Source organism: Protopterus annectens, chromosome 14.part0, assembly GCF_019279795.1.
Source record: "Protopterus annectens isolate FY-2018-M chromosome 14.part0, PAN1.0, whole genome shotgun sequence".
Classification (NCBI taxonomy): domain Eukaryota; kingdom Metazoa; phylum Chordata; order Ceratodontiformes; family Protopteridae; genus Protopterus; species Protopterus annectens.
In genome coordinates this window covers 768,493,997-768,515,427 of record NC_056748.1, presented here as the reverse complement: position 1 = coordinate 768,515,427, position 21,431 = coordinate 768,493,997, and the positions used below count along the sequence as shown (strand labels likewise).

Here is a 21,431-nt window from a genome sequence, read left to right as displayed (position 1 = left end):
GATGTATGGATATATTATTTGCTTACAGTCATAACTTTGTTTTACTCACCATTAATTATTCAATCAATGTACAAAGCATGTAAGGCACATATGCCTATAAGTACTCATCTATGGTTCTGATAATTAATTAAGCTCAGTTCACTCCTTGTCCTTTCTTGATTCCATGATATCAGTCGATTCTATTCCTATAGTTCATCAATTTAAACTTTCAGGTGTCACAGTAGCTCTATTATTGATTCAGATTTAGTTACGTATAAGAACCATAAGCATATTATTGATGCTAGACTGGCATTTTACTGTCATAAATGTTTTGTCTTCATTTGGATCTGATTACGTTAAGATGAACTGCTTCCTTTATTACTCTTTCAATTACAATTGTTATGCCGCTCATCTCTTGATTAGGCTTCTGTGACAGGAAGATTGGTCATGACATTTTATGGTAGGTTTTCTTTGGTGGTCTCTCATGAGATTCTTTGCCTAGAATCCAGTGCAAATTATCAATTTTTCCAGTTGCATATAAAGATTAATTTCTTCGTAATCTACAACATTATGTTCTTGCTCAAGCCCTTATAAACCTGGTTAACATCAGATATAATACAACATTCATATTTTGTTTACTAATGAGTGTTTTAGTCGATGGCAGCACCCTTTTGGCATAGAATCTGCTAAATAGATTCCCATCCTTTTACCACTAGTGTATGTTTGTCCTTTTTTCTGAAGTAAAACCACTCACTTTACAATTCTTTACTTCGTGACTTGGTAATAAAATTTGTAGTTAATTATGTCTTCTTAGAATGTGTTTTTCCATTATTGCTAAACTCTCTTTAAACAAAATTATATCACAATCAGAAAAAAAGAGTTCTATACAAATTGTGAATTATTTGTAAAACAATACTACTGTTATATTTAGATAGCAAAGTTTGAGGTTCGATAACTGATATTATAGTTACAAAGAAAAGGTATTATTGATGATTTATAAAATATAGACACATGATACAGATGAGTGTTAACTGCTACATAAATTACTAAAAATAACTTAATGAACATTTACTTTAGAGCTGGAGTGATGTATATGATGGGCTTAGGGAAGTTTGCTTATTTATATTATTATTAATATTATTATTATTATTGTTATTATTATGATGCTGTTGACGATGTTGGATTGGACTTAGTGGAGATTTTGAAGCCTTTTTGGAAAAGCATGAGTTGCAGTAACAGTTAAACTTCACTGCTTTGCCTGGTAATAATGATGTTTCCAGTCACATTGCTCAAAAATAAGGAAGCAGGAACAGATAATTGTAGCAGTTCTTTTTTATTTTAAATATTGTTTTGACTACATTCAGATACACTGAAAATGTTCACGCTTATCCACATTTTTGTCAGCAAGACTGGTGGCAATTTTTACCATTTTCTTAAATTCACAATAGCATTAAATAATCTTTCAGTTTCTTCTTTTTTTTAGCATTTTTTAACTTTATCTAATTTCCTTTTACTTCACTTTCTTTACTTTGGTAATAGTGACAGAACCATAGACAACCATATTCTTTCTTTGTCCTTTTTTTCTGTTTTATAGGTTCATAGGTTCATAGGTTCATAGGTTCATACTAGGCTATCTGCCCAAGGGCATTTATAAGCCTAGCCCATAGTTATGTGGCTTTCGCCACCTTTAGTTTGAATAAAAACTATGCCTATCATTTTTCTGTGCCTCTGTCAAGCAGTGACACTGAAGTAATCCCTGGGGTATATCTGCGATCTCCCATCCATTGGTCAAGATTCCTCTTGAACAAGGCCAGCGAGGTGCTCTGCCTCACATGTACCGGGATTTTGTTCCACAGCATAGGGAGTCTCTGGGTGATGAATCTGTCCCTCCAGCAGGTTCTATTTATAACCGTGTCAAGGTTTAAGTCTCCGCCCTTGTGGTTCTGAGGGATCTAGATTTTTGAGGTGAAGCATATTCATCAAATCTGGGTTTGACATGGCCTTATATGTCAGGCACAGGTCACCTCTGAGCAAGCGGTATGAGACTGAATAAAGCTGGAGTTCTTTCAGTCGGGCAGCATAAGACATATTTTGAGACCCTTTATCCTTTTGGTGAGGAACTTTTGGGGCCTTTCAAGCTGCATCAGGTGTCTGGTCAGATACATTCGAACGGGCATTGTACTCAATCATAGGTCTAATGAGTGATGAGTACAGGGGACGATGACCTCCCTTGATCTAGATGTGAATCCCTTCATGATCAGGTGGGCGATATAGAAGGTTTTCCTAACTACTTTAGCAACATGAGTGTCAAACGAAAGACTACTGTCAACTTGGGTCCCCAGATCCCTGATGACTTTTTCTGTGCTCAGTGGATTGTCACCTATATGGTAGCTAGGGGTAACCTTGTTTTTCCGAAGGGTATGACTATGCATTTTGGCGTTTAACTTCAGGCCATGGCTCTGGCACCAGTTATCCGTTTCTGTGAGGCCCTTCTGGAGGATATCTGTGTCAGATGTGTTTTCGACTATGCCGCGCAGTTTGCAGTCATCTGCAAACTTTGTCAGCCATAACCCTCCTGTGTTTGCTTGTACTTCAGAAGAGTAGATGCCGAACAAGAGTGGACCCAGGACTGAGCCCTGTGGGACACCACTTGTGACAGGCTTTGAGTCTGACATGGCTCCAGCAACTCTGACCCTGTGGGTTCTGTCGCTAGCCAGTTTGCAACCCATCTTGTGATGTATGGGTTTACATTCAAGCTGATGAGTTTTTCGATGATACCTGAGTGGGGTATTGTGTCAAGGCCTTTGCCAGGTCGAGGTAGGCTGTATGGACTGCCTTTCCCTCATCAATGGCCTTGGTGACTGTCTCGAAAAAGTCAACCAAGTTTAAGAGGCAGGATCTGCCTTTGACAAAGCCAAACTGGGTTGGATCCAAAGTCTGCAAGTTCCCTATGTCTTTATTTATGAGTTCCATTATGATCCTCTCCATGGCTTTGCAGATAAGGCTTGTCAAGCTAATGGGCGGTAATTTCCAGGGTCTGTGGAGGCACCGCCTTATGAAGTGGGACCACAGTCGCCGCGCCACTCCTTGATCCTGAGGTGAGGCTAAGATTAAACAGCTGTCCTAACTGTGGGTTTAATTCCTCGTTGAGTTCATGAAGCACAGGGACACCATCCGGTCCCATGGATGCTGTGTTTTGCCTTAGTGAGGGCAGTTCTCACCTGGGCGTTGGAGATGTTTGGGGGCTACAATCCTCTGGAATAGATATCTCTCCTTTTGGGGAGGGGAGAAGTTTGCAATGAACCTGTCAGCCAGTATGTTAGCAATGTGTGTAGGTTCAGTAATTTTCACATCATTTTGAACTAATTCTGAGCATATCTGGGAGTTTCCTCCTAGGTTTCTAACATAGCTAAAGAAGGCCTTATGATTGTCTTTACATTCCTTGGCGATTTTTCTCTCAAAATTTGCCTTGGATGATTTTATGAGAGCTCTTAGTTTTTTACTTATAATGATCAAAGGTGTCTTACCTTTCAAGGATTTTGCTCTATCTTGTAGTAGCTTCCTCCTTTTGTTGTAGAGCTTGTTTATGGCTGGGGTCCACCAGACTGGACGCTTGCCTTTGGTACAGAGAGTCTTAGTTTTGTTTGGGATTGCCTGATCCATGCAGTCCTGTAGGTGCTGGTAGAAGGCATTTGTAAGTGATTCAGCGGTTTGAGTAATGTTTACCACTGGCTCAGGGGCCTTAAAGGAGACCACACTAGTTTTTAGAAGTGTGAAATCGGCTTTTGAGAAGTTTTCACTGTGGTCTTTTTGTTTCAGGTGGGGCGGATGAGGACCTCCAGCGAGATTAGTTTATGATCTGATCTCACCAGTGAGGGGTATACTTCGGTGTTGAACATTTTGATCCCATGTTCGTGATGATGAGATCAAGTATGTTTTCACCTCTTGTGGGGATGGTGACTAGTTGTTCCATGGCATTTGAGTTTATGAACTCCAGGAATCTTTGGGTTAGAGTGTTCGGGCTTGAGTAGTGTTCCCAGTCTATATTAGGGTAGTTGAAGTCACCTAGTATGATGGTGTTTGGAGATACATTTATCCCTCCAATGTTTTCAGGAAGGCCATGTGAGGTTCCTGAGTTTGAGAGGGTGGCCTGTAACATGCTACAAATTGCAGAGCAGTCTTGCCTATGGTTAATTGCACCTGGATGGTCTCCGATGCATCGTCGTTGCCACCAACCTTGAGGTGTGGGTGTCCTTTATGAATATGGACACCCTCCTTTCTTGGTGTTGTCCGGATTTTGGGGCCGGAACATGATATGAGGTGAAACCTGCTAGTGCTGGGGTGCTCTCAGGAGCCTTGAACCAGGTTTCTGTCACAGCACAGACATCGATGTTCTCCATATTGAGAAGGGCCTCGTGCATCTTGAGATTGAGACTTCTGGCATTGAGCAGCATTACCCTTAGTTTTTTTCCTTTTTGGTGTTCTAGGGTGGTAGGTTTAGAATTTGAGCCTTGCCTAAAAGGCACTATGGGGTGGCAAGAGCCTTTGCCAATATCCGAAGCCCAGGGTGACAGGTGCAAGCCGCCCCTTAAGCAGCGTGGCTTGTCCAGCATGTCATCCCAGGCAGACAGACATTGATCCCCTTTGAATGACACCAGAATTTAAGCCAATTATTAAAGCTGATCATCTTATCACTGTATTGTGGCATCATTCTAGGTGAAGGTAGGATACTGCTCAAGGTCAGGGTCATACCTGCCTGGGCTACATAATCAGAGAGCCCTCGACGTCCCTTTTCATGTAGTCCTCAGGTCATTGACACCAGCGTGGACAATGACTGAGTCGTACTTGTACCTGCTGTTGAGAGACCTGAGTGCTTGCGTTATGTGGCGGATTCTAGCGCCCGACAGGCAGCTTACTGTGACCTTCTCCTTACTCAGTCTGGTGAGCGGGACGTCAGTGTGCCTGACTATGGAATCACCAATGACAAGTGTGTCTGGCATTTTGTTTGGCCTTAAGGGCTGTGACTGTTTGACACTCTGACTGTGTGGTCTATGTGTTGCATGTGTTGGGTCGTGAGGTGGTAGTTGTTTGGGTGTCTGCTTTGGTGGCCTCTGCTGTTTTGGTAAATTTTGACCAGAGCCTCCGAGTATGTCTTTGTGTGAGTATGTGTATGATTTGAAGTTGTGATGGTACCATGTGTGACTGGGTATGTATTGTGTGTGGTTGCCTTCTCCTCCTGTCTGGTCTTGCCAGTCCTATGTTGAGAGAGCTCAGCCTCCAGTTTGGCCGTATAGTTGCATCTCATGTATTTGTGTTTTGTGGGAGAAGGAGAGGATTGTGTACATGAGGCAATTGTAACATTGCCTCAATATTCCCAGGTTCACCAGTTGAGCTGGAGAGGACACTAGCAACTGATCCCTCGACATACTAGAAGTAGTAGATAAAGAACTTTCAAAGGACTCCGGGGAAGTGGGTTTTGGGCTGGTGGGGTACTATCTATAATAAGAGTGCTTTATCAAGGTGCAAGTACTGTAGGAGTAAGTGCTAGGCTTTACAGATAGAGAATAGTCTACTTGGGAATCAAGTAGAGATGAACTTTTCAGTTATAGGATATGCTGGTTAGATCAGCAGTACAGTTTAGCGTGTTTTATAGCAGGGGCTGAAGGGAGCTAGGAATTGGCCCAAAACGACCAATGGACTACTAGTTTCTGGCTGAAACTTCACCAAATCGGACAACAGTGCTTCCCACTCCCACTGGTAAGCAAAGAAACTTCCCTCCTTCCTAATAAGGCAATGGATCAGTAACAGGAACTAAAAACAAAGCCCAGGGATCAGCAACTCTGAAACTGGACTACTCTAGTTCAGTAAAGTGGGAAAACAAGAGATTTTTTTGTTTTATTACAGAGATAAGGAAAAAACAGACAGTAAATGCTATAAATGCTGTAAATCACTTTAGTGTGTAGCCTACAGAAACAATTTGCAACAATTAGTAACTTAAAGTGCAATAAACAGTGTAAAATGCAGAAATCACTTAAAGTAGCAGTAAAACAGGCGAAATGCAGTCGCTAGCTTAATAACATTTTAACAATTATTTAGTTAGTTTTAATTTACAAATATCACTTTTATGTATATATGTATATATGGGTTCCATTTAGATCACCAAAGTTACACTCCACAGAACTACAAATGGATGAGACCACATCTCTGAAAGACCAGTTATCCAAAAGATCACTATCCCGAAACTCACAATGCTGAATCAACAGATAAAAGCAAACATCAACAAAACAACATAGTCTCAAACATTTTTGGAGGAGGGCAAGTCCGCCTGCACCACCCATGTGGGGGCTGTGACCCCCACACCCCCTGCTACTTATATATACCAACTCCAAGATCACACTACAGTGATAGAAAGGGTATATTTCCCAATCGTCTTTATACAGCGATCTCCATTTAAAACTAGGGACGCTGTACAAATGTAAAAACAGTACGGTGTACCATAAGGTACACAAACACTAAATACCTGAAACTCTTTCACTCTGTTAACTCTTTTAACTGTTTCAGTGAAACAAACTTTGGGATAGTGATCTTTCGGATAACTGGTCTTTTAGAAATGTGATCTCGTTCATTTGTAATTCGGTGGAGTGCACTTTCAGTGATCTAAATGGGACCCATATAGATATATATATATATATATATATATATATATATGTGGGTGTGTGTGTGTGTGTGTGTATATATATATACTTGTAAAGTTGCATCTTGTCTGTAATAAAGGGGGAAAAAGAACATAGTGGCTGTTTTGTGCAGATATTGTATCATAGTCCCAATTCATGGTGATGCTACAGTTTAAATATCAGTTGTATCCTTATATATAACTGCACGTCTGTTGTTGTAACTACAAAAGTTATTAGTGCCCATCTGATCCTTATTAGCAAAGGTCCTCTTACACTTTGTACTTGCTACTGTATTTGATTTACTATCAGGCTGATTTTTACTTCAAGCATCATTCTCACTTTTAAGTAATAATATCCATATTTCCTGCCATTATGGTTTTCTGTTAGTCTGCCTAGTGATTATAACAAGTGCATGTGGCAGACATTTCATCTTATCACTCACACTCCATCTGTCTTTGTTTTTGAAAATCTCTCCCTCAGTTTACACATTGTGCCAGTGGCTTGGGACTTCCTAAAAGGTACATTGCCAAGTGAGGTATGGGCAGTCCATGACACAACATTCTGAGCACAATGTTTTGATTTCCACTAGAATCACATTTGGATACCCTGGGGTGAAATGTTACCATCTTTCTAGAATATCATGCCTCCATGAAATACAAAGGAAGCCTGTTTACTATCACAGGCTGATAGTTGGCAATTGCTGTCTTTTGGCCCCATAGATGATGCTGCACTCCAACATAAGCTCAGTCCACAACAGGCCAGTCCCATTTCCCACTTGTTGCATGAATAGAACTTTGCTTTTATTATAGACACTTAGCTTGACTTCATCTTTATCCTCAGTCAATTAACCCTACTCTTCTTTCTCATGATTAGCCTACTTTTCTGTCCCATCTTCCCACTGCTCTCTGCCCCATGAACTAACTTAATCATTATTTTTCAGTTCCTGGCTCCTTTCCTTGACCCTTCCATGACCTCCTACATCTCTTACATATATATCCTATCCTTCTTGTTCTCCTGGATCTATCCCAGGTTTTCCTATATTACTTTATGACAAGCTGACATTTCTTATACTTTGGCTTAATTTCCTGTGCTTATCCAGTATACCGTGTTCAGCTCTACTCTTAGCAGAAGATAATGCCTTCTTAGACTTAACTTTACTCTGGTGCTAGATGTGTGATTGATCTCCTTAAGTAGCTACTGTGTCTGTAGATTCCTTAATTATGGAAACAAGCCACAATATGTAACTGTCCTACCCTCCTTCACAAACTCACAAGTGTTAAGCAGTAGGCATCAACACCTCACCTACTCTAAAAATAACACAATCATAAAGTTTGCTTTTCTGTCAGTCTATCCTTTCAAAAGGTACAGAATAGAAAGACAGCAAGCTGAAAGTAAGCCATGCTTAAGAAAAGCAGTAAAACAGAAATAATGTTGTGCCTATATACTCAGTGGTTGCAGGATGGAGAAAAATTACCATACCTGCAGTTCGGCTATGAGACTAAAGTCTACTACAGAGATATGCCATTCTCCGAGCTACCCCAGTGATCTTCCCAAATGCCATCTCCAACGAGTGTAGTGCAGCTCAGAATTCTTCATCTTCTAATAGTGGAATGCCCTATATCAGTGCACTGCCTCTGCCCATTTCTTCTATCTCTACACTGCATCTATATTTGCAGGCCTTATTCCAGAGGTCAGTTAGTCCACAACTGCAGGAATGAATGGAATGGCTATGACAATTTATTGCATTTAGATCTCATGTGATTTGTCCCACAGATAATCACAATGCAAACCTGATCTCATCAGCCAATTTACTATAGGCCAGACTGTCTCTCGGGAGCCCTTGACTATCACACCTGTGACCTGGGTTCAAACTGTGAGCCTGGGGCAGGTAGAAGCTGGTTAAGGGAGGTGGAAAGGAGCAGTCATTGCTAGCTCATGTACCTCAGTGGAATAAGAGAGGCAATCTCATTGGGATACACCCTTGGCAGAGACTAACAGGTCAAGCAGCCTATCTAGAGTGATCACTGGCTTCAAAGGCCAGCAAAAAGCTGAGTGAATATGTACACATATAGCCAGAGCACATCATAACACTGGCTTGTGAAGAAAATGGAGTGGAACTTTGGGTGCAAAGAAAAATCCCTTCACCACTCAAGAATGATGGCTGACTAACACCTGACTTTTGTCTCCCAATACCTGAAAATGAGGGAACAAATGATCCTCATAGAGAGCTGGAGTAACTGACTGTTGTCATACTTGTGTAAGGAGGGGGTAAAAGAACAAAGCTGTAGACCACATTGCTGCTGTCTCCTCCTTAAGTAAGTAACGTCCGTGACTATGCCCTATGCCACATCCTGTCTTATCCTCAGCCATGATAGTGGGAGCTTTGGACTGAAATAGCATATAGTCATACTTCAGCCATTTGTTCCAGTCAGCTACAGAACTATACGTGCAATGTCTATGTGCAGCTTGGGTTTGTGAGCCTACCATATGGTGCTGCATTCTCTATCACAGACATCCTCACCTCACTAGAGGGTACTTGCAGTATGGCTACATCTGTACACTCACCTGTTCAAGTCTACACAAATGCACACCAGTGTGTGCCACCCCAAATGATCTTCCTTCATATTGGAATCTAATGCTATGGTACATTAAAGAACATTTAGATAACAAATGTGCAGTTATGTAAGAAACAGGATTTCCTATACACAGTGCTAACCATTTCAAACAACACTACAAAGTACTGCTACATTTGTTTCTTATGATATTATTCATATACTGCATCTGTCATCATTTTATACATGCTGTCACAGCTCTGCATTGACTGTTCTTCTGCAACACAGGTTCCCCTAAGATCATTTTAACTTTTCTAAAATGTTTCCTTCTATGTAACATGTTCTGCAATACATTTTGCAGTAATGCAATTGCTGTATGTTTTTGGCTATCCATTAGTCCATACTTTCCATGTGTTCACCACTATCCCCTGGCCTGGCTTATGTCTGCATTATTTTAATACCTTTGTCATAACTTTGACATGTACATCATTTTCTTTCTATCTACTAAACAGAGTAATTGTAGAGCACTGACAGTGTGCTATGCTTTGTTCTGTCATCATAACTCCCACCCATTATTTTAACAGCAGGAAGCTCATTTCATGTTGTTTAAGAACAGCTAACACATTATGTTGCAAGAAGTCCTTTGAGACCACATTTCTTAAGGAAAAACTAAGGTTAGCTGAGTTCACTCATACATTTCAATTACTCAACAAACAGCACTGATGATACCTATTTTAGCAAGGATCAGTTTGTATAATGCAGTACATACAACACTCTACAGGCTGGTAACTAAGATAATGAAAGGTCAACAACAAAACCCATATATACGTATGTCTTTGAAGAATGGAGGAAGAACATCATGAAACATTTAATTAACTGAAGGGTGTCATCACAGTATTACAGGGAAACATGTTTTCAAAACAGATGAAAAATATGAAAACTCAGTGATGACTCCGGCAAAATGTGAAGTATGTTTTCATTTACAAAAGCCCATGTATTTATGGACTAGCATTGCATAGAAGGCACTGTATTTAAAAATTGGTGGGAGGGGGCATGGCCAAGGTGAGCACAGAGTAGCAGCTTTTCTTATCAGCTCTGCCTTTACAGAACTTTATTGACAGGAAATATTGATATAAACTTCCCTAATAATAGTTTTTTTTTATTTTAATTAATTCTTTAAAATATATATTAGGGTAGTATATAAAAAATTTCAAGTAGATTTTAAGTTTTCCTGTCAAAGTTACACTTGGAAGTACTACAGTAAAAGAACAGGATGAGCTTCACTAAATCTTCTCATCAAGAGACAACTATAAAAAAAGAACTACAGTCATTACTGACTACTATTCAGGAACTAAGTGTCAAGATAGACAAAATGGATATAAAAATTGACAATTTCAAAGAAAAGTGTTCTCACCAAATGGACATTCTACACGAAGATTTATTGCAACAGAGGAAGCAGATTTCAGGAATGGAAACTGCATTAAGTGATATGGATAACAGACTTCAGGAGAGTGAACATAATGTTGAGTTCCTGTTAAAGCAAAATTCTCTTCTTCAAACAAAGGTTGATGACCCTGAGAACAGGTCCCATAGGAATAATGTGAGAATTTTTGGCTTACCGGATAACATAGAGGGAAATAATATGGAAAGATTTTTATCTTCCTGGTTGCCTGAAGTACTTGAACTGCCAGAGGCTCTTTCATATGGTATTGAAAGAGCACATAGATCAATGGTGACATCTAAAAACACCAAGAGTAATTATACTAAATCTGTTATTGTAAAGTTCCTATCAGCCCATGATAAGGAAATGGTACTAAAGACTGCGTGGGCAAAATCTCCAATCAAACTGAAGGACAATATTATACGCTTTGATAATGACTATTCTTCTTCAGTATTATCAAAAAGGAAAATTTTCTTGCCTTTAGTCAGAGAACTAAAAAAGAATAAAATAAAAACCCATTTGCTTTTTCCTGCAAGACTGAAAATATTTTATCAAGATGGTTTTAAATTTGACGACCTAGACAATGCAATAACGTATATAAAATCTAATAACATACTGGAATAAGTAGATGAAATGGAGTGGGCCAGTCCTAGTCTTAAAAGGAATGCTGAGAACAACACTTGGAAAACATTTCACCCTAAAAAAAAAAAATCAAAAGATGAATCATAACAAGTACATATTTGCACTTGATTCACTCAGTTGGGGAAATGAAACCGGACATCCAGGTGAGCTTTTGGTATTATATTTAATATAATGTAAATTGGTTAACTAAATAGTTGTCTATTTTGTTTTGTAGAATAGTCGTTTGTTGTTTTTTTTCATTTGTACTATTTGTTTAAGATTAATTATCTTAATGTTTATTGGTTTGATTGCCATGGATGCAGTGATTCTCCTGTCTCAGATATCTATGCTTTCGGATGTCTTGCAGTGGTGCTTATCATTAGGGGGCGTATTCATTTATCTTGATTTTGGTTCTTATAGTGGTTAGAAAACTTTTATTTAGTTATAATTGCTGTATTTGTATTTTAGTTGATTTATGGTTAATTGTTTGATAAAGGAATCTTGTATGATGGCCTGATGTATAGTTGCAGAATTGCTGTGCTAGTGATGGTACTTCTGACCTGGGATGTGAGTGGCAGTGTGGCTGGAGTAATGGTAAGGCTTTGTTGTCATTTCTGAGTTGTTGGTGTGTTTATTTGGAGGCTCTGGTTTGGTGCTCTAGCACTGTAGAGACATGTGTGGTGTTGTTTGTGTTAATTGTATGTTTTGGTGCCTGTGTGCTTTGGTCGGAGATTAACCGGAGAGTCTGGTTGATAGTGTGGTGAAGCTTTCCTTGATAGCTGTCATTGCTTTGTGTTGTGTATGCAAGGTTTTTTTTTTTTTTCTTTCTCATCTCTCTCGGTATAGAGGGAGTCTTGAGACATTGCCTTATATGTAGTTAAGTAATGTTTTACTTACTATTTCCCGCCAGAACTTTGAAAGCTTTATCTTCATGATGAGCTCGAGACTGTGATATCCATCGCGGCTGGAAAGTTCGGAGCTTTCTTAAAACGTCATCATGAAGGCGTCGGAAAAAAATTGATCTTCTGATCCTCACCGGGAAGCTACTGAATCAAATTTGTTTCCTCATACAGCATACGGAAAGAAGATATAACTAGATTACTACTTTCAACTTATTGTAAGACATTATATGCAATAATCTCTTAAATAAATAGGGATTATACTACGCATGTAGCCTAAATACTTTTTCTGATCATCATAGGTATTCTTGAGCCTTATGTATTTATAAACGAATAGTATTCTCATAAAATAATTACTTTATGTATGACAAGGGTGCCTATATCTTGATGAGAAATACTAGTTGTGATTTGTGCATTTTTGGAAGATTTAATAACACTACATGCTGTTTATATACTTGTGTTACATGTACATTTTTATAACTATTGACTTGCTGAGAAAATATTCATGAAGCGTTTATCAAAATGTTAAATGTATAGACGTATATAATAGGTTATCTCAGTTATTTTATGAATGCATTTGTGTAATAGGCTGATAGGGATGTTCCACATAGGCAGCAATAATATTGCAAGGACAGGTGCATTAAAAATAGTTAGATCTGTTTATCATTAGAAGATGTGAAATTTTCATCTTTTGTTTTGTTAATGAAATAGCTTTTCAAAATTCAAAGATAGTATAAGCTATAATTGAATAATAAAAAGCTCATTATATTTAAATAAGGCTTTTATATAGTATACAGGAGCTATTTAAGCACCTTGCTTCTTTGAACTAATATGACCTTTTCACTAGTTTTCAGTATGGTGATGGACCCTTTGAGGTAACTCAAATTAATGCAATGAATGGAAGATCAGACTTTTAAGGTTTATTAGTCACTCTTCTATGAGAGACTGCACTGGGGTGTTTGGTTATAAGAAAACTAGCAGGATGTTGTTGGTTTTACTTCTTGATGAGTAATCACTATATTTGGTTTCTGACAAAGAAATGCAGTGTTCATTTCTTTCAGAACAATCAATATGTTAGTTGATTGTTAGTAAAATCACTTTTATTAGCATCTTATTTATTAGCTGCCAATGTTAGTGGTTATTGAAAGCCCTTAGGTGATCCATTTACAACTATGTCCCAGTTAGCTGATCACCTATGGCAGTACTATATATCACACTTCAGCCTTTATTAGCCATATTTTGGTAATAAAATAATGCCATAGTCTCTTTTTAAGGTTCTTATCAAATGTGATTACTTTAAAACAGAAGAGTGAACTAATAAATCATAGTAGTTCTTAATAACCTACTAACTAATGTAAGAAAATTCTGTACTTTATTCCTAAGATGTAGCTGTCATCAATTTACTAATTGACACATTATATCTATACATTTGGTTCATACAAAAAAATTGTTTATGTTATTGATGAGAAGCCTTATTTTTATAGTTACGACTATAGACATTCAGGCAGGTACTGATTGGATGCTGCTTGTGATAGGAGGTTGATTCGAGTGACTGATGTCATTCGAGTTAGGAGTTTTAAACTCCAGAGGGGTTCGGGTTGGCTATTTTGTTTCATGTTTATGTTATAAATATTTTCTAATAACTTTTCAGACGTTCATATCTTATGTAGTAGGAAACAACCTTAATTTTAAGAATATGATACTCTTACACTATGTTTGTTCTAATGATCATAATAGCATTCTTATTAGATATAGTCTTGTGTATTTCTTAGATCAGTATGTTTATATTTACATCATTTAATTTTCAATGACTACACTAAAAGGTATATCAGTTAACATTAGTGGTTTAAATAATCCTAATAAATGGAGGAATTTAACTAGATATCTTAAGTTACATAAATCCCAGTTAGTATTTTTACAAGAAACTCACTTAATAACAGAGGATATATTCAGACTTGAATCTAAAACATATAAGATTTTAGTAAGTTCTGAACATACTAAGAAAAAGAGAGGAGTAGCTATCATATGGAACAGCATAATGCCTTTTCCTAAAATAATAGATACATATAAGGATAATAAAGGAATGTTTTGTGCAGTCACCATAGAAATAAACAGTAAAATTTTCACATTGATTAACATATATTGGATCCCAGGGATAGGGATAAACACAGTGAAACAACATCTAGATCAAATTGTACTATTCTCTAAAGGGAACATTATTTTGGCAGGAGATTTCAATTGTATTCTAGATTACAAAGACTCTAGTACTAATGGGAAGAGAAGAATATCTACATCATCTAAATTATTAAAAGACTTTTCAGATACTTATTTTTTGAAAGATATAAATTATTTTGCAGATACTACTTCGTTTTACACCTTTTTTTCTCATAGACATAACTCATACTCAAGGATAGATAGAGTTTTTATTTCTAATCATTTACCAGATTCCTTAAACAAATCAGCAGTGATTTCATGTCCTTTATCAGATCATAATTCTATAATTTTTGAAGTGGTAGTCAATCCAAATTTTAATATTCATATAAAATATCACAAAATTAAAAGATTTTAATGATTTCATTTCTACAGAAGTACAGAATTTTTTAGAACTTAACAATACTAATGATATATCAGAAATTTACATATGGAATGCCCTAAAAGCTTATCTATATGGTAGGATATTGAATTGGTGCAACAAAAAAAAGAAAGCTTGGGATAAAGAGCTGCAAGATATACAATGTAAATTAGACACTTTAAAACTTAGTAATATGGGTGATAAAGATATATCAGATAAAAGAAAATAAATAAGTTAAATAATAAATATCTAGAAATATTAAAACATAAAACAATGATCAATATAGAAAAATTCAAGTTTATAAATTTCTCTTCTAACCCTAAATCCTTAAAAATTCTTGCTAATAAAATGAAAAGATTAAATAGATTTAATCATATTAATGAAATATTCTCCCCTAAAAAATGAAAAATGGTATCGGAAATTCATAATATATTAACTGAATTTAGAGAGTTTTTTATAAACATCAACCAAACAACTACTGAAATTAACTCTAAACAGGAAATAAAAACATTTATTAATAAATACACTAAAACAAGACTTTCAGAGGAACAAGGGATTTCTATTGATAAACAAATATCTTTCAAAGAACTTCAAACTCACATTACCAAATTAAAGTAAAATAAAGCACCAGGTAATGACGGCATCATTCCTGAAATTTATAAATTACTACCTATAAATGCTCTAAAATTGCTTTATAAAGTATTTAATCTTGTTCAGGACAAAAACATAATTCCACCTTCTTGGAAATACACTTTTATCTCTCCTATTTTAAAATCTAACAAAGATCTCTCTAAGTGTACCTCCTATAGACCCATCTCCCTATTAAACACTGATTACAAATTATTTATGTCCATTTATGCAGAAAGGCTTAAAACACTTTTACCCAAATTAGTTGATAGTGATCAAACGGGGTTTATAATGAAGAGAACTTCATATGATAACATTAAAAGAATATTAAGTTTAATTGATTCTGTGAAAAATCTTAAAACAAATTTAACCCTAGTTAGTTTAGATATAAATTGTGCTTTCGACTCAGTTACATGGGAATATTGGTTCACTCTATTAAAGGAATTAAATTTCTCCAATAATTTTATCAATCTTATCACTCTGTTATATGAAGGTAGCCAAGCCTATGTTAAAATTGGTACTAGTATATCTCAAAATATACCAATAGTAAAAGGTACTAAGCAAGGGTGTCCTTTATCCCCTCTTTTATTTTCATTAGTTATGGAACCATGGGCAAATTTAATAAGACATGATACAGATATTGAAGGATACAAGTTAAACCCCACTATATCATCTACAATACAAATGTTTGCAGATGACATAGGTTCATAGGTACATAGGTTTATACTAGGCTATCTGCCCTAAGGCATTTATAAGCCTAGCCCAAATTTTTGTGGCTTACGCCACCCCTTATATGAAAAAATACTGTGCCCATTAGTTTGTTGTGCCTCTGTCCAGCAGTGACACAGAGATGATTCCCGGAGTAAACCTACGATCTCCCATCCACAGGTCTAGATTTCTCTTGAACAGAGTCAGCGAGGTGCTCTGCCTCACATGGACCGGGATTTTATTCCACAGCATAGGGAGTCTCTGAGTGATAAATCTATCCCTCCAGCATGTCCTATTTATATCCATGCTATGGTTTAAGTCGCTTGCTCTAGTGGTTTTGGTGGATTTGGATTTTTTGAGGTGGAGCATGTCCATTAATTCTGGGTTGGACATGGCCTTGTATGTCAGGCACATGTCACCTCTGAGCAGATGGTATGCGACTGAATAGAGCTGGAGTTTCTTCAATCTGGCAGCATATGACAGATTTTGGAGTCCCTTTATCCTTTTGGTGAGGAACTTTTGGGGTCTCTCCAATTGCTGCAGATGTCGGGTGAGATACATCCCGAATGGGGCATTGTACTCGATCACTGGTCTGATAAGTGAAGAGTACAGGGGAACAATGACCTCACTAGATCTGGATGTGAATCCCTTCATGATCAGGTGGGCAATGTAGAAGGTCTTTCTAACCACTTTAGCAATGTGAGTGTCAAAAGAAAGGCCACTGTCAACCTGGGTCCCCAGGTCCCTGATAACCTCTTCTGTGCTTAGTGGATTGCCACCTATATGGTAGCTTGGGGTTACCTTGTTTTTCCCGAAGGGTATGACTATACATTTTTTGGCGTTTAACTTCAGGCCATGGCTCTGGCACCAGCTATCTGTTTCCGTGAGTCCCTTCTGAAGGATATCCGTGTCCGATGCACTTTCCACTATGGCGCCCAGTTTGCAGTCATCTGCAAACTTTGTCGGCCAAAGTCCTCCCATGTTGGCCTGTACTTCTGAGAAGTAGATGCCAAACAATAGGGGACCAAGGACCGAGCCCTGTGGGACACCACTTGTGACCGGCTTGGAGTCTGACACAGCGCCAGCAACTCTAACCCTGTGGGTTCTGTCCTTAAGCCAGTTTGCAACCCATCTTGTGACATATGGGTTTACATTTAAGCTGGTAAGTTTTTCTACAATACCCGAGTGGGGTATTGTGTCGAAAGCCTTTGCAAGGTCAAGGTAGGCTGTATGGACTGCCTTTCCCTCATCAATGGCCTTGGTGACTGTTTTGAAGAAGTCAACCAAGTTCAAAAGGCATGATATTCCCTTGACAAAGCCAAACTGGGTCGGGTCCAATGTCTGCAAGTCCCCTATATCTTTGTTTATGAGCTCCATTATGATCCTCTCCATAGCTTTGCAGACTAGACTTGTTAAGCTTATGGGGCGGTAATTACCAGGGTCCGTAGAGGCGCGCTCCTTGTGGAGTGGGACCACAGTTGCCATACGCCACTCCTTGGGCACGTATCCTGTGGTAAGGCTGAGATTAAACAGCTGCCTTATGTGCGGGTTTAATTCCTCATTTAGCTCATGTAGCACACAGCCGGGGACACCATCCGGTCCCATTGATGCTGTGTTTTTAGCTTTAGAGAGAGCAGCTTTCACCTGTGCATTTGAGATGTCCGGGAGGCTACACTCGGCTGGGATAGTTATCTCTCCTTTAGGGGAGAGGGGTGAAGTTTGCACTGAACCTGTCTGCCAGTATGTTGGCAATGTCTGTGGGTTCAGTGATTTTTGTATCATTTTGGACTAATTCTGAGCATATCTGGGAGTTTCCACCCAGGTTCCTAACATAGCTGAAAAAGGCCTTATGATTGTCCTTTGAATCCATGGCAATTTTTCTCTCAAAATTGGCCTTAGTTGATTTTATGAGTGCTCGTATTTTTTACTAATAATGATCAGGGGTGACTTCCTTTTATGGATTTTGTTCTATCATGTAATAGCTTTCTCCTCTTATTGTAAAGTTTGTTAATGGCTGGGGTCCACCAGACTGGACGTTTGCCCTTTGTGGAAAGAGTCTTGGTTTTATTTGGGATTGCCTGATCCATGCAGTCCTGGAGGTGTTCATAGAAGGCATTTGTAAGGGCTTCCAGCTTGGCTTGTGGTTTCCACTGGCTCAGGGGCCTTGCAGGATACCACACCAATCTTGAGTAGTGTGAAGTTTGCTTTAGAGAAGTTCTTCACAATGGTCTTTTGTTTGGGGTGGGGGCGGGATGTGGATTTCCAGTGAGATTAGTTTATGATCAGATCTCACCAATGAGGGATATACTTCCGGTGTGGAGCATTTTGTCCCCATGTTTGTGACAATGAGATCTAGTATATTTTCTCCTCTCGTGGGAACAGTGACTAGCTGTTCCATGGCATTTGAATTTATGAACTCCAGGAACCGTTGGGCTAGAAAGTTAGGGCTTGAGTAATGTTCCCAGTCTATATTCAGGTAGTTGAAGTCACCCAATATGATGGTGTTTGGAGATACATTTATACCCTCCAGTGTCTTCAGGAAGGCTGTGTGGGGTTCCTGAGTTTGAGAGGGTGGCCTGTAGCATGCTACAATTTGTAGAGCAGTTTTGCCTATGGTTAGTTGCACCTGGATGGTTTCTGAAGCTTCGTGCATTGCCACCAACCTGGAGGTGTGGGTATCCTTTATGAATATGGATACACCCCCTCCTTTTGTGGTGTGGTCCGGGTTTTGGGGCCGGAACGCATGATATGAGGTAAAACCTAATAGTGCCGGGGTGCTCTCAGGAGCCTTGAACCAGGTTTCAGTTACAGCACAGACATCGATGTTCTCCATACTGATATTGATTACTCTTGGGATTAGAAGGGAATCTATACAAAAACTTTTTAAAAACATGGAATATTTTCAAAAAAATTCCGGCCTTACTTTCAATAATAATAATAAAACACAAATTCTTTTAACGGGTTCAAAAAAATACAATATACCTGATAAATATAATGAATATATAGCCCAGTCTCAACAAATAGCATATTTAGGTATAATTATTACTAACAATATTAAAGATACCATTCAAATAAATTATAATAAAAGTCTATCACAGATAGAAAATTTAATAAATAAATGGAACACATTACCCTTTTCTATGGATGATAAACTTTTAATAATAAAGATGATCCTTCTCCCCAAAATCTTATATATAATTCAATCTTTATATATACCTCCTTCTTACCAAATAATTAAAAAAATTAATTCAATGATTCAGAAATTTTTGTGGTTCCCAAATAAGCCAAGGATTGCATTAACATACCATATGTATAATTGGAATAATGGGGGTATAGCCTTACCAAATTTAGAAATTTATTAAATTTCATCAGTATTAAATACAATCTCTCATCTCATTGATATGGAATATACTGCTAAGTAGAAAGAGTTTATAGAGGTATTGTCACAAAATACCAAAGATATAAACAGTTCCTATAAGCTAAATATAATTAATAATCCATTTATTTGGAGGTTAAAAGATTATATTTCTGAATTTTCTTCTCTGAGTTTTCTCTAAGTATACAGTTTTTCTTTTAAAATCATTTAAAAAGTTTATATTTAAATATAATATATATAAGGATTGGCTTTTTTACTCTTCCCTATATCCTACACACACAGATCTATTTTCTCTTCAGATTATACAAAAATGTCTATATTTCAGCAAAAGCATTTAACGTTTTGGCACCAAATGATGATAAATAATGAGATAAAATCCAATAGTTTACTCTTGGAAGAGCATAAACTTGATTCTTGTTTATGGCTAGAGCTTCACGAAGCTAGACAATATGTATTAAATGAACTGGATTCTATGTCTCCTATAATTAGGAAAAAAATTCCCAAGCTAATACAATATATGATTTTATCAGTTTTGCATAAATCTCCTGCTAATAACACGTTATCAAACATTTATAGGGCAATTAAATGTGATTTAGATACACATTCAGATAATTATTGGAAATATTTTTCTTTAATTAATAATAATCCCCCTTCTGAGAAAGACAAATTTAATATTTTACAATCAGCAAGTATGACTACTACTTCTTTAAAATGGAAATTATTCACATGGAGATTTTTAAATAGATCATTGATCACTCCTCATAAGTATATTTTCTAAAAAGAATATAACATGTTGGAGATGTAATATTGAATTGAATGCTGACTGGTCTCATATGTTTTATAATTGCATATATTTAAGAAAATTTTGGGATGATATCAATAATTTGTTGCAAACATTTTTTACTGATAATTTCTTTATATCTAAATCACTTGTTTTTATTTAATACTCCTGTTCCTGATTGTGTAAAAGAGAATAAGTACCCTTTGGTTTGGTCTATACTATCTATAGCTAGAAAAACAATCACTAAGAATTGGAAATCTAGTACAGCACCTACATTTTTGGAATTTAAAAATATACTCCTTGAAACGTGTAATTTGGAAATGTTAACTATTAAATCTAGATCATCTAGGAATACTATATTATATAATTCATGGAATATCATCTATGAACTTCTAGAAAAATAGTTTATTAATTTACGTAAACAGATGAATTTTATTAATCCTACAGCTACATTAAGAAAAAAAATTTTTTGCATGATGAACATCTTTGTACATAGTTTAGTTACATTGGTTTATATATTAGAAGGTTTGTTTTTTTAATTTCTTGTTTTTTAACTTTAAAGAAAAAATGTTATAATTTCATGGAAATATTTGTTCATTTTAATAATTATTTAATAAAATTCTTTGGAAAAAAAATTGTTGGGAGAATTCATGAATGCATAAGGTAATACTTGTGACAGATAAGAGACTATAGGTTGTTAGTCTAGTATTGATAACTGGATTGACAATGTAAATTAAGCCTTCTTTCTCTTTCCTCAGTGTCTGTATTCCTGTACTTTTTGAATATCTGTTTTCATTATTAAACACTGTGAAACTGAAATCTCTCCAACAGAAAATCCACACAAAGTTACTGAAAAAGTGAAGGAGCACAAAGCTCGGCTTCAGGGTCTCCAAAATGATATCCATCTGGCAACAAGCAATCTTCAAGATCTGCAAAGGCCCCTAGACTTCAACATTACCTCAGTACTCGGCATGAACCAAAGCAGCACAGGTAAGTAGGGTATTGACTTGTTGCTTTCTAATAATTACTAGTATGTTGGTTACAAAAGATCTGTTATCAGAATGTGTATAGTGTAAGACAAGTTTTGAAAGCATATCAGAGGTATTGCATCCAAGTCAGTATTAGGCATACTGTCTACATATCCTAACAAACAGATTTTCCCAGCTTTACTGATGGGATTTGGCTTAGTTTAGCAAAACCC

The 21,431-nt window shown here is 37.1% G+C and overlaps 1 protein-coding gene across 1 annotated transcript in view; it reads left to right on the top strand.

The window, feature by feature from the left end:
- The window catches only part of MMRN2 (multimerin 2), a 275,720-nt gene that overhangs the window by 138,227 nt on the left and 116,062 nt on the right, over nucleotides 1–21,431 (top strand). The window contains exon 5 of the mRNA XM_044056501.1: nucleotides 21,062–21,220. Within this exon, the coding sequence (XP_043912436.1) occupies nucleotides 21,062–21,220 (159 nt within the window). The remainder of the gene's footprint in view (nucleotides 1–21,061; nucleotides 21,221–21,431) is intronic.